The 15,467-nt window shown below is 36.6% G+C and overlaps 2 protein-coding genes across 3 annotated transcripts in view; one reads left to right on the forward strand and one right to left on the reverse strand.

The window, feature by feature from the left end:
* Window positions 1-1,069: 1,069 nt before the first annotated feature.
* LOC106073230 (uncharacterized) lies at window positions 1,070-7,564 on the forward strand. The gene is made up of 5 exons (XM_056029298.1): window positions 1,070-1,474; window positions 1,631-1,821; window positions 3,365-3,557; window positions 3,739-3,866; window positions 6,681-7,564. Exons 2-5 carry the CDS (start codon window positions 1,633-1,635, stop codon window positions 7,275-7,277), a joined length of 1,107 nt encoding a protein of 368 aa, XP_055885273.1. The 5' UTR covers window positions 1,070-1,474; window positions 1,631-1,632; the 3' UTR covers window positions 7,278-7,564.
* Window positions 7,565-8,023: 459 nt separating this feature from the next.
* LOC106073236 (uncharacterized) overlaps window positions 8,024-15,467 on the reverse strand; it is a 34,688-nt gene continuing 27,244 nt past the window's right edge. For both annotated transcript variants that reach the window (XM_013233740.2, XM_013233741.2), the window contains exons 4-6: window positions 11,493-11,780; window positions 9,847-9,953; window positions 8,024-8,862 (exon numbers count right to left, since the gene is read on the reverse strand). In XM_013233740.2, coding sequence (XP_013089194.2) covers window positions 8,506-8,862; window positions 9,847-9,953; window positions 11,493-11,780 — 752 coding nt within the window. In that variant the 3' untranslated portion in view covers window positions 8,024-8,505. The remainder of the gene's footprint in view (window positions 8,863-9,846; window positions 9,954-11,492; window positions 11,781-15,467) is intronic.

Consider the following 15,467-nt stretch of genomic DNA (forward strand, 5'->3'; position numbering starts at 1 on the left):
CTCCAACATAACAATGAGAACGAAGAAGAAGAAAGAAGAAGCTTATCATAGAGCTAACTAGTCATCACACTTACTCTTGACAATGTACAGAAATAAAAATTTGTGTTCATAATCAATCAACAGATATTCTGGACCTAGATTTTTAAAAAAGCATTTAGGCCTACCTGATTATACCAAACCTTGCTGTCCATTTTATGATTATACCAAACCTTGCTGTCCATTTTATGATTAGGCCTATACTAAACCTTGCAGCCCATTTTATGATTATACTAAACCTTGCTGTCCATTTTATGATTATACTAAACGTTGCTGACCATTTTATGATTATACTAAACCTTGCTGTCCATTTTATGATTATACTAAACCTTGCTGTCCATTTTATGATTATACTAAACCTTGCTGTCCATTTTATGATTATACTAAACGTTGCTGACCATTTTATGATTATACTAAACCTTGCTGTCCATTTTATGATTATACTAAACCTTGCTGACCATTTTATGATTATACTAAACCTTGCTGTCCATTTTATAATAATTTTCATGTTATAGTTTGAACTGTTCATGCATGAAATTTTGATCGATTGAGAAAAAAAAACAACAAGAAAAAAAAAAAACATTTCTTTGCCCTTTTTTTTTTTACATGACTATTTTAATTGAGTTGGTTAATTATCATCTATGGTGGATAACTATAAATAGCTTTTGGGATGTTCTGGTGTACAGAATATAGGACGTTTTGATGAAACTATCAAAAAAATCAAACAAAGCATTAGGGTTTATTAAAAGAAATTTCTATAATTTTATTTTAAAATCTTTCCCTTTCATTTTCTGACGTTAAGCTATAAGTTGCCACAGTTTCTTTCAAGTGAAATGTTTTAATATAGATGACCTCAAAACGCACTCTTATTTTCATTAGTTTAACCTTAAGTATTTATAAAGATCAAATCATTACACCTGCATTTTCAGCCTCAATTTAATAATGAGAAATCGTGTGTTGAACATATAGCATGTAGCAGTTGTATCCTGTAACTCATGACCTGCAGAGTAATCCCAAACTTCCACAATCCAATGTCTAATTATATTCACGCTTTGAGTGTTCTCAACAAAGGGCGCCTTGTTTGGTGGTTGTTTATACACACCGAAGCACATCTGAATTTCTCCATTCATTGAAGTGGAACGGCTTATGTCGATTTACTTTGTATAAGTCTTAAGGACTGCACTAATAGATACATTTACACTTTAACTTACTTGAGATCTGGGATGTCAAATAATAAAGTGTTTACTAATTCTAAATTACTATAGGTACTATATATTTATATATAGTGTGGGCTAATTTATGCTGAAAGGTACGATAGAGCAGGTTAGACAACTCTTTGCTAGGTTTAACCACTTGATGGGGTTACTATACATTTAGATTTGTGATCCACATTGTCAAGAGTTTTAAAACTTGACAAACTAGAGGCCTTTGGCTACAGGTAAGAAATAGATTCATGTATCATTCATAATTGTGTCACAAAAAGAATTAATGTCTTTTTATTGGTATAATATGTTTACATTATGATCTAGAATAGTGAGAATAGTGTGACCTAGTTTGTCTTTGGCTTAAGTTATTCATTGTTTTAATACTTTAGAAATGTCAGGACATAACTATAACATCTTAGCAGCTTCGAAGAACAGCTCAGAGATACCATCTACTGTGTCACCTGGAATAGATTTATACAGAGCGTCCTTCAATGACTCGGAACTAATCTACGATTGGTGTCATAGATCTCAGAGTCTTAGTGAAATTTTGAGAGACCACCAGCTCCCTCTAGTGGTAAAGGTAAATACCAAGGCATTTCGACTTTGTTTGGTTTTTATCTGTAACATAAAATAATTGATTGAAAAATGTGGGATATGTGTGGCCGAGAGGTCTAAACCGCTTGTCTACCTATCAAGGTGGCTTGTCTACCTATCAAGGTGGCTTGTCTACCTATCAAGGTGGCTTGGCTATCTATGAGGGGGGGATATGTGTGAACTCTGAGCATTCTATAGGCATTAAAGTTGCGCTATATAAAAGCTATTCAAAAAAAAAAAATAATTACACAATGTATCGTTTGTCCTCTTTTTTTTTTTTTTTGTAAAAAGTCCAATAAATTCGGTCTAAGGCTAACCCAACAGCTTCCAAGCTTTATATATGGACCAGTATTCTTAGCAGCATAAACATATTGGGCCTAGGTTTTTTAAATGCCATATTTTTTTTTCTTGGATCCGCTGCTAAAGATGAAATAACAAGAAATAACAAAACATAACAAGAGTTTTGTCTTTTTTGTGTGCACATTTTGACTTTTTTTTCTGAATAGACGCCAGTCCTAATATATTAAAACACATTAGAAATAGTCAATTCTCTACTTAATATAGCTTGACATTCGTGGTCGATGATAAACCCAATGCTCCTATGAACTCGAAGATGGCTATAATATGGAGTTCAAGCTTCGCTTAGAAAAGCTTGTCGCATACAAGACATGGGTAGGTTTGGTAATGAACTATTTATTGTATACACAGACATCCTATAAAAAAAATTATGTGTCAAGCACACGAACCATTGTTAGCTATTAAAGATTATAAGATACCTGATGATTATAAGATACCTGATGATACCGTAATGAACCATTGTTAGCTATTAAAGATGATGAGATACCTGATGATACCGTAATGATCGATGCAAACTATTTCTAACAGGCGTCTATTAGGCATATTTTTACAATGCTTAATAAATTAATTCACTTTGTGTTTGGTAAAAAGTTTGAACACGTTATTTCTCCTACACCCATTGTCGAATCAAATAGTAACTTGAAACAATTATTTATTGTATCTAAGAAAAGAGTGCACCTGGTTGCATGCGGCCTCAGAACGAGACAGCTGGAGGTCACTCACGAAGGCCGCGGGATACACATTTGATATCAAAAGAAAATCCGCTGCCGAGGACAAACGCAGACGGCGAAAAGAAAATCTAAATCGACCACCTGCGGACAATGGTTATGCTTGTCGTGGATGTGGCAAAATATGTAGGTCACAGCTGGGGCTGCGCAGCCACGGGAAATACTGCACTCCTAACTAATCTTCGGACTCGAAGACAAGCCTTATATACAGATAATGTTCATTCTGAAGGTACTTTCGTAATTTTATAAGATTTATCCATTAAAATTTCGTGGATTTCAACAATTCTCCACCTATCTATCTATGCGCTCATAGTTTAAGCATATAATCCCGGGAAAAGAAAAGCAATATAGTATGTTTGTTTATGAAAGTACTGGTGAGGTTGAACAAGCTACGCTGACTTAAAAACATAACTAAGAACAATCCTTTTCAATGCTCCAATGTAGCTTTGCAATGACAACACTGTCAAAGAAAACGAAGCTCCTATTGACCTCCAGCAGCCGTTGTTGCTTTACAAGGAAGTCAGAGGAATCAAGCTTCACGCTAGAAGCATAACCTCCAGACCCGCATCACATGATTTAAACAAGACCGTCTACAGTCCAGTTGGACCAGACATCACCTTTGCAGACATATACGCTGGTAATTTCTTTCTTAAAGTAGCGCACATTTTTTCACATTTAATCATTTGAAAATGTAAAGTAATTTGAAGAATTTATAAATAAAGCTTTATCTCAAAATATTTTGTTCATATTTACATTTTTGTAACTGGTCATCATGACATTGTTGTTGTTTTTTTTCCCTCCGGGCTACGTGGTTACAGGTTTCTTTAAAGACCTAGACACCAAGGATCATCATTTACTGACCATCGCGGACGTAACTCGAGTGATGCCCAAGTCATTTTTAAGCAGCAAGGAATGTGATGGTTTCTTGAGCATTCAACAACTAGAGGTGATTGTTTGGAATGCGTACACTTCTATTTTTAACATTTGATACTAGATCTATGTATTGTTTAGTCTTGTAAAGATCCTAGTTTCTGAAGGTGCATTGGTGTATTGTTTCACACACACAAAGGAACAACCAAGCAACAACAAGAACAAAATAGTATCAACAACAAACACATTACTCTAGAAACACCTGTAAACATAGAGCTTTTAAATCTGGACTTGAATCGGCGCCTTCGACAGAGGTCACGACTGGATGGCAGTGCCTTGCTGTCATTGTTATTTGTTTATCTTGGGGGGGGGGGGGAGGTGTAGGCAGACTTCTGATGGATACACTATTCGCTTGTTTATCTTGGTTACAACAATTAGGGGGGGGGGGAAGGTGTAGGCAGACTTCTGATGGACACACTATTCGCTTGTTTATCTTGGTTACAACAATTAGGGGGGGGGGGGGAAGGTGTAGGCAGACTTCTGATGGACACACTATTCGCTTGTTTATCTTGGTTACAACAATTGGGGGGGGGGGAAGGTGTAGGCAGACTTCTGATGGACACACTATTCGCTTGTTTATCTTGGTTACAACAATTAGGGAGGGGAATGTGTAGGCAGACTTCTGATGGACACACTATTCGCTTGTTTATCTTGGTTACAACAATTGGGGGGGGGGGGGAAGGTGTAGGCAGACTTCTGATGGACACACTATTCGCTTGTTTATCTTGGTTACAACAATTGGGGGGGGGGGGAGGGAAGGTGTAGGCAGACTTCTGATGGACACACTATTCGCTTGTTTATCTTGGTTACAACAATTAGGGAGGGGAAGGTGTAGGCAGACTTCTGATGGACACACTATTCGCTTGTTTATCTTGGTTACAACAATTAGGGAGGGGAAGGTGTAGGCAGACTTCTGATGGACACACTATTCGCTTGTTTATCTTGGTTACAACAATTAGGGAGGGGAAGGTGTAGGCAGACTTCTGATGGACACACTATTCGCTTGTTTATCTTGGTTACAACAATTAGAGGGGGGGGGGAAGGTGTAGGCAGACTTCTGATGGACACACTATTCGCTTGTTTATCTTGGTTACAACAATTGGGGGGGGGGAAAGGTGTAGGCAGACTTCTGATGGACACACTATTCGCTTGTTTATCTTGGTTACAACAATGGGGGGGGGGTGTAGGCAGACTTCTGATGGACACACTATTCGCTTGTTTATCTTGGTTACAACAATTAGAGGGGGGGGGGGGGGAAGGTGTAGGCAGACTTCTGATGGACACACTATTCGCTTGTTTATCTTGGTTACAACAATTGGGGGGGGGGGGAAAGGTGTAGGCAGACTTCTGATGGACACACTATTCGCTTGTTTATCTTGGTTACAACAATGGGGGGGGGGAGGTGTAGGCAGACTTCTGATGGACACACTATTCGCTTGTTTATCTTGGTTACAACAATTGGGGGGGGGGAAGGTGTAGGCAGACTTCTGATGGACACACTATTTGCTTGTTTATCTTGGTTACAACAATTGGGGGAGGGGAAGGTGTAGGCAGACTTCTGATGGACACACTATTTGCTTGTTTATCTTGGTTACAACAATTGGGGGGGGGGGGGAAAGGTGTAGGCAGACTTCTGATGGACACACTATTTGCTTGTTTATCTTGGTTACAACAATTGGGGGAGGGGAAGGTGTAGGCAGACTTCTGATGGACACACTATTTGCTTGTTTATCTTGGTTACAACAATTGGGGGAGGGGAAGGTGTAGGCAGACTTCTGATGGACACACTATTTGCTTGTTTATCTTGGTTACAACAATTGGGGGAGGGGAAGGTGTAGGCAGACTTCTGATGGACACACTATTTGCTTGTTTATCTTGGTTACAGCTTTCTGCCTGTTTGTTTTTTTATTTTTAACCCATTTCCACCAAAAAGATTTGATTCCTTTTGATGCAATGTTGAAATGTTGAAAAGATAATTGACTCCTCCATAAAGTATAAACAAATATATCCAAAGTACTAGCCTTTCATTACATTAGTATTGGTGAAATGGCTAGATTTGGTTAATGAAGATATCAACAAACGATGTGAAATGGTTGTTCATAGTCAACAGAGAAAAAGAATAAACATTTAACAAGATTTAACAAGATTAACTCATAGATCCTAACCATAACTTTCTGTAAGGCATTATTACACATTATACACTTAGCTTGATTTAATCCTTTTGACTTTCAATGGAGCTTAGGACCCGATTTCGTCTAGTTGGGTCCATGTCCACCCTGTCGTCTTTGCCTCTTGCCCTACTGTTTGCTTTGGTCTCCCTGCCTTTTCTTTTGCTTTTTAGGTTCCAGACCCAGTCCAGTAACTATTTTTCAATAATTTCTGTTATTCTTTGCATCATAACCAATCCAGCATCATTTGTATCTTTTGATTCATACTTTCCATTGCGTGTAAGACCAAAATACAGAAAGTACGGACAAGGAGCTGTGTTCATGGTAGGCCCTCAGCTCAGCGTCCAGAGCAAGCTGTATGTAATGGTTTGTAGTCCAGGAGAAAACAATTTGTAAAATATTATAGTGATGTACAAAAAAACTGCTACATTAAAATAAATCTAGATTTATGTAAAGAAAGTGATGGTCATTGTAACTAAAACTTGTCCAGCGCGTAGAAAATAATTTGTAATTAATTGTTAAGCAAAGCAATTTATTAAGGTAACTGAGTATTTTTAATACCATTTTAGACTTATATAGAATAGGCTATTTAGATCCTTGTATGCATTTACATGTATTTGCTATTCTGTAACACCAATATATCGTTGTTGTTTTTTTTTAAGGGAGACCTGTTTCAAAAGACGACTTTACCACTTGGATTATATCGCCCTCGGAGTGTTCTAGAAGACACCATTGCCTATACAAATAAACGCAAGTCACACAAGAAAAAGTTAGTTCGATGTTTGAAATGCGAAGACGAGCGAGGCAAACATGTTCTGTTTCCTCTGGAGGCAAAGGGCATCTTTTACATAGCAGAACTCAATGCTGCTTTTGTTAAAACCAGCCTCCAAGTCAGCCAGTCCTGCAGGATCTACAAATGGACAGATTTTGATGTCAAGAAAATCAAGGGCATGCGAGTACGTCTGATGCATGGCAGTCCTCCACAACAAGAGTGTCAGTTCACAGGTCTTATGGAGTTGAGTCACGTGAGTGACGAGCATACAGTGGTGGTGTCCACCATGAATTCGGCGCCCAGACTCTTTGAAATGGCAGTGACCTCGGAGCCTTTCTTCACCGTGGCGCTCAACACTAAGGATTTTGAACTCAGTGACCAGCACCAGAAAAGTTTGAAGTTTGCGAGGCTTGAAAGTGAGAACTACATTGGCAGGGCAAAGGTCAAGAGAGACTATGGTATCGATGAGGTAGTTAGCCAAACGTAGCTGGAAAATATGAAAGTACTCTTGTATGTAAATAGTGTATACACTGCATGCATTGTGTTTTTGTTTTGCGAATATTTAATGCAGCTTTGGTTTCTATTATTGGTTTACATTGTGAAATGTTGTTCTGATATTTTTGATAAATTTAGTTTAAGGTAAGATGTTGTGTAAATATTACACTTTTTAAACATATTTACCACATGAGTCATATAGCTCTTCAATGTGCTAACAGTAGCCGCCTTTATCATTGACCATGATTTTCTTAATAAAGATGTACTACAGACCCTGGTTGACTGTATTAGTTCACAGTTCTAGTTTGATTCTAGTGTTTTGCATGAAACTGTTTAAAAAGTCTTGCCTGTGTGCTTTATTCACACTAACAATGAGAAGATAATGGATAGTTAGCTGCACTCCAGCATAGTGTTTGATTACGATAGCCTGGCTCGTCACATTCACCGACACATACAGTTGGTCAGCATTGCTCAGCAACCTTCGAGCACTGCTTATGTTGAAACAAGTTTTCTTCAACGGACTCGTCTCTTAACGTGACAGTTTCTTTTGCAAACACATTTTATTTAAAAGTAGCTTTGAACTTGTCTCATTCCTAATTACAGCTTAGCGCACTAGTGACAGCAACTTTAACCTTTTCGTCATTGCTAAAAAAAAAGTTTCCTAATCAAATAATTCTTCCAAATATATAAACAATATTTACTATAACATCAATACAAAATAGAAACCCCAAACAGAGCTGCAAATTATATCAGTAGCTTTATTACTACAATTACTCAACTACAGATGTAAATGTCAAATTTTAACACACTTTGTTTTCTTCAATGTAAATTAACGCGAGCAATCAAACAAACAAACATTGATACAATAGATCATGAAACTTTATAGAGTGATTCTGGCGTATAATGATTTTCATACTCTACATACACCTTAATACATGACAAAAATGACAAAAGAGATAAATACATTGAAGACGAGATCTACATGTGACTAATAACTTTGATACATTATTTTATTAGGGCGTAAGAACTGACACTCCTTCTTACATGTTTATATAGTCACCAGTAATTTATATAGACCTAGTGTGATTCAGTCATTTGAATTAATATTGGTATTTTATGTGACCATATTCGCAAATACACACACACTCACACACACACACACAAATCTAGTGGCTAGTAGTGGCTACACTTTACATTGTACATAGTTTATACACTATACATCAAACAAACGTGTGTGATTCTCTCCCTTTGTATTCTGTTATTTCTGTTAGGCTTCCTGATGGCGGGATGACCACCTGGTCTCCACTGTCCATGGAGCCCGTGTCCAGAAGATGGTCTTTGGGTTCACTGGTCAAGCTGATGTCAGTAATCAAATCTAAGGCACGGAGAGATTCGTCGATTTGCCGCATGAGAGAAGGGTCTGTGGGCACGTGCAAGATGACCTTTTGACCCGTGTCCATATCGGGCGCCAGCTTGATCATACTGCTGAAGACTTGGGCGTACTTCTTACAGAGCTTTTGGGCGTCTTTGTATGTGGTCATCTCTCTGAAGACCTGGTCATCAGACACGTACTTAACCTGGAAAAAAGATTTTCATTTTTTTTGTAACAAACGAGGCGACTCGTTGCCTGATAACATTCAGTATTCACCTGTGTCACTGTCACAAACATAACTGTATGAGTACCAGATTGATTGTTTCAAATAGTGGAACGGATTAATCAATGAACTGTATTGAGTTCTAGATTTAATGATTATTTCGTATAGACAATAATTTCAATTATGCTTTGAGCACTAGAAGATTCGTCGTCTATTGTAAATGTATTGATACATATTGAGAGCTTCTAATATGTTACATTTCAACTCATTACTATCTGTTTTGAAGTAACGTTTTTATTTCATAAGATAAGATAAGATGTATGTAATCAGAGCAAAAATTGACAAAATCGATGTGAATTATTTACAAGATTGTTCGATGACTAGCCTTTGATACGACAAAGAACTAATGTTAAAGTATAGAAAATGATAGTTACCTTAGCTAAAAGGCATGAAATTTACACGGCATAATAACTTAATCAGATTTTCGCATAAACTATTACAATTTAAAAAAAAATGAACTAGTACCAATTTTATTTAAAGAGCATACAATAATGCAATTTATTTAGAAGATCCGAAAGACCTGTTTGTTTGTTTTTAATACCATTGCCTCCCTTAAGTCGCCAAGTGACTGGAGCATGTAATGACTCGTTCTAAAATAATTTTAAAAAAAAACAGACGACTGCCTGGGTGGATAGCCAGCCTAGCCTAACGAGCTGCACAGGTCCGAATGAAATACATGTAGTTCAATTAACATGGGAGGAAATGTGGGCACTAGCCCGTGGATGTTGAACAAAGAAAAGTCACATTTAATCTCAATGACATTGAAGATGCATCGTACAGTTTACAATAGGTAGAAATTAAACTAAATTTAAAAATCAAATCGCAGTTGAATTGGTTAGTAGTGAAAAAAAAAACATGGCTGGGTGGGTGGGGTCCCATCCTAATACTTGCTCTAGTTCGTCTTACCTTGACTGGTGAAGAGACAGGCATTTCGAACAACACGTTCCGTGTGTTTAATATTGTACTGCCCACCACAGAATCCATCACGTGTGCGCTCCTGATAATTAACATACCTGGAAAATTTTTTTAAGTGTACCTCTTTAAACATCATATTATAATTAGATTCACTGTCGCATCATAATAATTAGCCATTTACAACAAAAACAGCAAAGGTTATAGTAAGAGTTTGTGAGAAGCATAAACTCAGATACGGCCCCTGAAAAGTCTATTCCATAGTCATCTGTTTGGTAAGCAATGCAGATAAAAGGTGTGAATGTTTTCATCACGAATATAGAAATAGAAACCATCCTCCCTCGCACACCCTACACAAGTGATCTAGGCCAGCAGATTGGCAATCTTGAATATTTGAAATATCATATCCTCAGAGCTCTACAATGTATAACAATAAAAATAATGAAATGGAGTTTATTGGCTTCAAATGTACAGTTTTGATTCGAGTCTATCATAGAATTATATTAACCCTATTCATAGTCTGCTTCCTCGACCATTCACATGCAAAGGGAGACTGGGAGAGAGTGCTGTCCAGGTGGTTGTTTGGCCTCCAGGTGTTGTTATTAGTTGTATACTGTCAGTGTTCAGAGGTATTCAATGAACTGATTGTTATAAACACATGGTTCTGTGTTGATGAACATCTATGACCTAAGCACAAGGGGATGAGGTGAGGATGGGCTGCTTTGAAATCAAGACCTATGGAAGAAAAACGTTCAAGTGCCTAAATGGTTTGTCGTGTTTGTAGAGTTACCAGCATGAATAAGAAATAACAATAACAACAACCTCTAACCCTATTTTTAAAATGCGTACAATTTTATGTACACAATATGCTAAATCTGTAAAATATTTGTAGCCTAGAAAAGTTTACATTTTAAATTAGATATACACCCCCCTCCATGTTCCTTAATATAGTCGACCATGTTTTGTACTATAAATAGTAATTAGTTGTAAAAATTTGTGTCATTTTATAAAAATAAAAACGGTTTAAATATTAAAACAGTTAGTTAGCAAAACAAAATAACGTGTTTGTTTTTTATAAACTAGCGTCAGAACCTCACGCGTCAAAAAATCGCCATTTCAAAACCGTCTGTGATTTTTTATTGACATTTCAGCTTTGCGAGCTGTCCACGGAACTAACAGAGAATGCTTCTTACTCAACAGGCTATCTATTGGAGATTTTCATACATGACGGGAAAAAAAAACTATAAATAGCCAGCTGGTGTGTCCGGTGTAGAGAATAAAGGAAGTGTTGATTGGTTTTGTTTGTCAAAGATGTTAGCTCATTTTTTAGTACTTTTTAGCACTTTTTAGCAGAATCAAAAATTTCCTTTTCCTTTCTTTATTGTAGAAAAAGAATTTCAGTTAGGATGGAACAGTTTACTTTCACTCTGTGACTTCCAATTCTATAAAAACAATTAGGTCACTAGATCTAACTAGTGGTAACAATGGCTATTGGATACGATAATCTACTGCCACGCAATAAATCCATTTTTTCTTTCATTTAATTGACAGTGAAACTCAATCGTCTTGATCATTGTTTAGTTGATGGTGAACATCTCCAACAGCACTAACAAAGCTTGCTTATTATCGAGTCAGTTTACCTGTAAATATGCAAGGCACTACGGGAGCCTTTCCAAACAGCAGACGAACTTTGACCGGAAGTGAAAGATCTGAGAGAATGTCTTTAATGCTATATACAGCGTTTTGGGTTAATTGACCCTTTTCGTAGATGGCATTGAACTTTCCCCTGTGAGTCAAAGGAATCAGCAGTTCACATTGCTCATGGTCCGAACATTTCAGATAGGTGACCTCTTGGAACTCCCACTCTTTCTTCTTTTTCTTCAGTAGACCTGTTTCTGCTGTAGTCTTCCATTTCGCAGTAAACGTTCCTGGAGAAAAGGTTAGGTATGTTTTAAAATACATTGTCAACCTACAACTTACATTCGAAGTATTAAGAACAATAGTACAAAAAAGAGTTTGGGTTTACATACAAACCAAGAGGCGCCTTCCTCCCCCGACAGATTTTTCTTTATCACTTAAAAACAAACATAATAATGTTATTATTAGTAATTATAGGCCTAATTTATGTAGGCCTAAGTCAGAAGTGCGATGTCAATTAATGTTTGGGGATTTGTTTTTCATTTTTTAAAGACTGGAACAACCTATTATCGATAATGATAAATCAAGACCTAGTGGCAAGAACATTAAATGAAATATGAGCCAGAGGAGTAATTACAAACAATTCTTTTGAAAATATGTTGTTGTTTTTTTTTACAACAACGGAACCACCAATTATCGATAATGAAATTTCTGGACATTTTGGTATAAGTAAATTTTTCATGTAAAAAAAACAACGGAACAATGTAGATTTGTTATCACTAATAACTATACAATATATTGTTGATTACGTAATCTTTACAATTGTCATTTGTTGGATAAAAAGATTAGAGGATGTAATGACCGAGGATGATGTGACCTGGGATGACCTGGGATGAAAAGACCGGAAATGAAGTAGCTTGAAATGAAATTACCGGGAACCCTCCTATTATACCTTGCGAGATAGAGGTGAACAGATTTAAAGTCACCTGATTTTTTTAGCCGACGGTTAACGAGGGTGTCATGTGGCCTGCACAACAACTAATGTCAGGTACCCAATAGAGTTTGGTTAATTTAGGAGCTTCCTAAAAATCCCGAAATTCAAAATCCAAGTCTTCGCCGAGATTTGAACCCGATAACCCTATATATATTATATGATTAGCCACACCAGATTCTGCCCCGTCTCAAGATTAAGCCAAAACCAGTGACTCATTTGGGCGCATCCATTGCCTTTCGAGACAAAAGGAGCCATATATATATATATATATATATATAATGTAACAATAGTCTCTGTTATAACTTTAATCTTTAAGCGGGTATTAAACCAAATCGTCTGTAGGCGATATGAATCAGCTCCAGGATGGGTTAAAAAAATAAAACATCATCTCAGGGTTAAAAATATCGCGCCCATATTTTAAAAAAAAGCGTATGACAAATAAAGAAGTGAAAGATGGCCGTAAGGAGATAAGTTATCAGTGACATGGTTGTAATTATTCCTATCATTCTTATCGTATTTCTCAACAGATAACCACTACATCCACCACACCTTAGCCTTTGATGATAAGTAATCATCGGCATGGTCATAAGTATTCTAATTATTCTTTAGCTCTCAAAAGATTTCCACTACTTCCACCTAACCGTTGTGTGGTATGCGCAGAATATTATTAACCTCCTGTATAATAAATAGAAGCAATATAGGCCTAATTGAGAACACATTCAGCTTTACATTATATTGACCTCATGTATATCAAATAGAAGCAATATAGGCCTAATTGAGAACACATTCAGCTTCACATTATATTGACCTCATGTATATCAAATAGAAGCAATATAGGCCTAATTGAGAACACATTCAGCTTCACATTATATTGACCTTCTGTATATCAAATAGAAGCAATATAGGCCTAACCGAAAACACATTTAGCTTTACAATACATTGAGCATTTTACTACTTAATTTCATCTATTATTAGATTTCTCCACAAGAACGAAGAGGTGATAATGACCTGTCAAAAATAGACCTCAGCCTATTTCTATATTAGATGGAATGAATGTTTCAAGTCAAAGCCGTAAGAGTAGGCTTACTTTTACACAATGAATGAACAAAAACATTAATTGGGGATGAAGTGACCGTCAGGAGTTCAGCGGCATGATCATAAATATTGCAATCGTTCTTATCTTATCTCTCAAAAGATGTCCCCATCTTCCAACACACCTTTGATGATGACGTCATGCAGTATACGTGTGGTAGTGTTTAAATCCCCAACATCAAATTGAAGCAATTGTTGGATGAGCCTAATTAAAAACACACACCCAGCTTTACAATGTATTTTACGTTTTACTCTATATTAGTATATACACGTATTAACAGAATGAAGAGCGAGAGGGGACACTACAAGAATATTATATTTAAAAAAAAATAACACAATTGTATGTAAAAAAATACTACAAAATAATACACAAACATTATAACTCGTTGATGGTATAATCTCCCTTTTTATTTATCTATTATTTAAAAAGAGGAGTATCTTTATGGAAAAAAAAAAGGAATGCATAATTAATGTTAGAAATAAAACGGTTCGCTTTCGGAAGGCAAAAAAAAACATCCGTTGCACCTAAACTTTGCAAACCTCCAAAGATGGTGAAATTCGATTGTCCCTAGCTCTTCAACATGTTGAGATCAAAACGTAACAGATGGACAGATGACAGATAGACTACACAAAACTAATAATAGCGGGGTTTATTCTTACCAAAAGATTTCTATCTAAATGATCTACATGTAAAGGTCGTAATGAGATTATCATTGCAAGACTCGATCCTTCGACTGAATGGGCGTGAAATGGTATGTGTTTTAGAGAGAGAGACAGAGAGAATGAATATAGCACTGGAGCAGGAGGTGTGCCTGTGTGTGTGTGTTGTATTGCCCTTTTTAAGTGTTGTTAGTTGTTCTACATCTAGTGGTCAAGCGATGGACTATTCTAAATCTACTGGTCAAGCAATGGACTCCTAAGGTCTACATCTACTGCTCAAGCAATAGATTAAAAAAACTTATGGATTGATAGTAATGAAAGGTTAATAAATGAATCTGGTAATCTCCCCTTCAGCAACTTCCCACCTTGAATTATATCAAGTATGTTTACATACAGGCTCCACACTTTTGTGACTTTAGGAAGTGTAAAGTCAAAACCACAGTCCAGACCCATTTGGTCAGTGGTCCAAGTAGGCGTGTGGGTGGGGGTGTAGGTATGACACTTGTCAAGTATTCAATATGTTTGGACAATTTGTTTGTCGAGTGTACCCTACTTTGTCCAAACCATCTTTGAGGTCCATACCATGACTCTATTTAGGCTGCAATCACAGACCTCAGGCACGACTGCCTTTTGTTGACCGTCCAATGTGTGAAACATGGACCTATCTAGATCAGACGTTGCCTCGGGAATACAAACTTCAAGGTCGAGTGGACACAAGGTGAATTCGTAATAAAGGCAAGGCAGTCGAGATGGATTAAAGACTAATTGAAAACGACCTTCGCATTCCCGTCGGTGTATAACGTTTGCTGGTAGTGCCGAAATAGACAACAACAAAACATACATCATTACCTAGACAGTGTTGTAGGAAAGGGGAAAGAAAAGAATATTGTGATCAAGCCAACTACGATTAGGACCAATTCTGGCTAGATTTTGACTTAGTAATTGATCAAAAGTTTTGTTGTGATGACCGTGGAAAACAGAAGTTAATTTATCGAGTTAAACAAGGCTGTAAACAAGGTGTAATTCATTTTTTTTGTCTGAAATTTTTAAACAGATTTTGCCATTAAAAAAAAAAAGAGCGTCTATCTGTATACCCAAAAAAAAAGTGTAATCATCTTAAAATTGAACTTTACTGTGTGGGCTATGTTAGAAAAAAAAAAAGAATGATATCTAAAATGAGGAAGTGTTTTCTCATTTAAATTCTTGATTTCAGATTGATGTATTAATATTT

This window comes from Biomphalaria glabrata, chromosome 5 (assembly GCF_947242115.1).
Source record: "Biomphalaria glabrata chromosome 5, xgBioGlab47.1, whole genome shotgun sequence".
NCBI classification, from domain to species: domain Eukaryota; kingdom Metazoa; phylum Mollusca; class Gastropoda; family Planorbidae; genus Biomphalaria; species Biomphalaria glabrata.

Coding starts and splice junctions, on each gene's coding strand:
- LOC106073230 (XM_056029298.1), top strand. CDS start 1,633: ATGTCAGGACATAACTATAACATCTTAGCAGCTTCGAAGAACAGCTCA. Junction 1,822..3,364: donor AGCTCCCTCTAGTGGTAAAG/GTAAATACCAAG, acceptor GCTCCAATGTAG/CTTTGCAATGACAACACTGT. Junction 3,558..3,738: donor CTTTGCAGACATATACGCTG/GTAATTTCTTTC, acceptor ACGTGGTTACAG/GTTTCTTTAAAGACCTAGAC.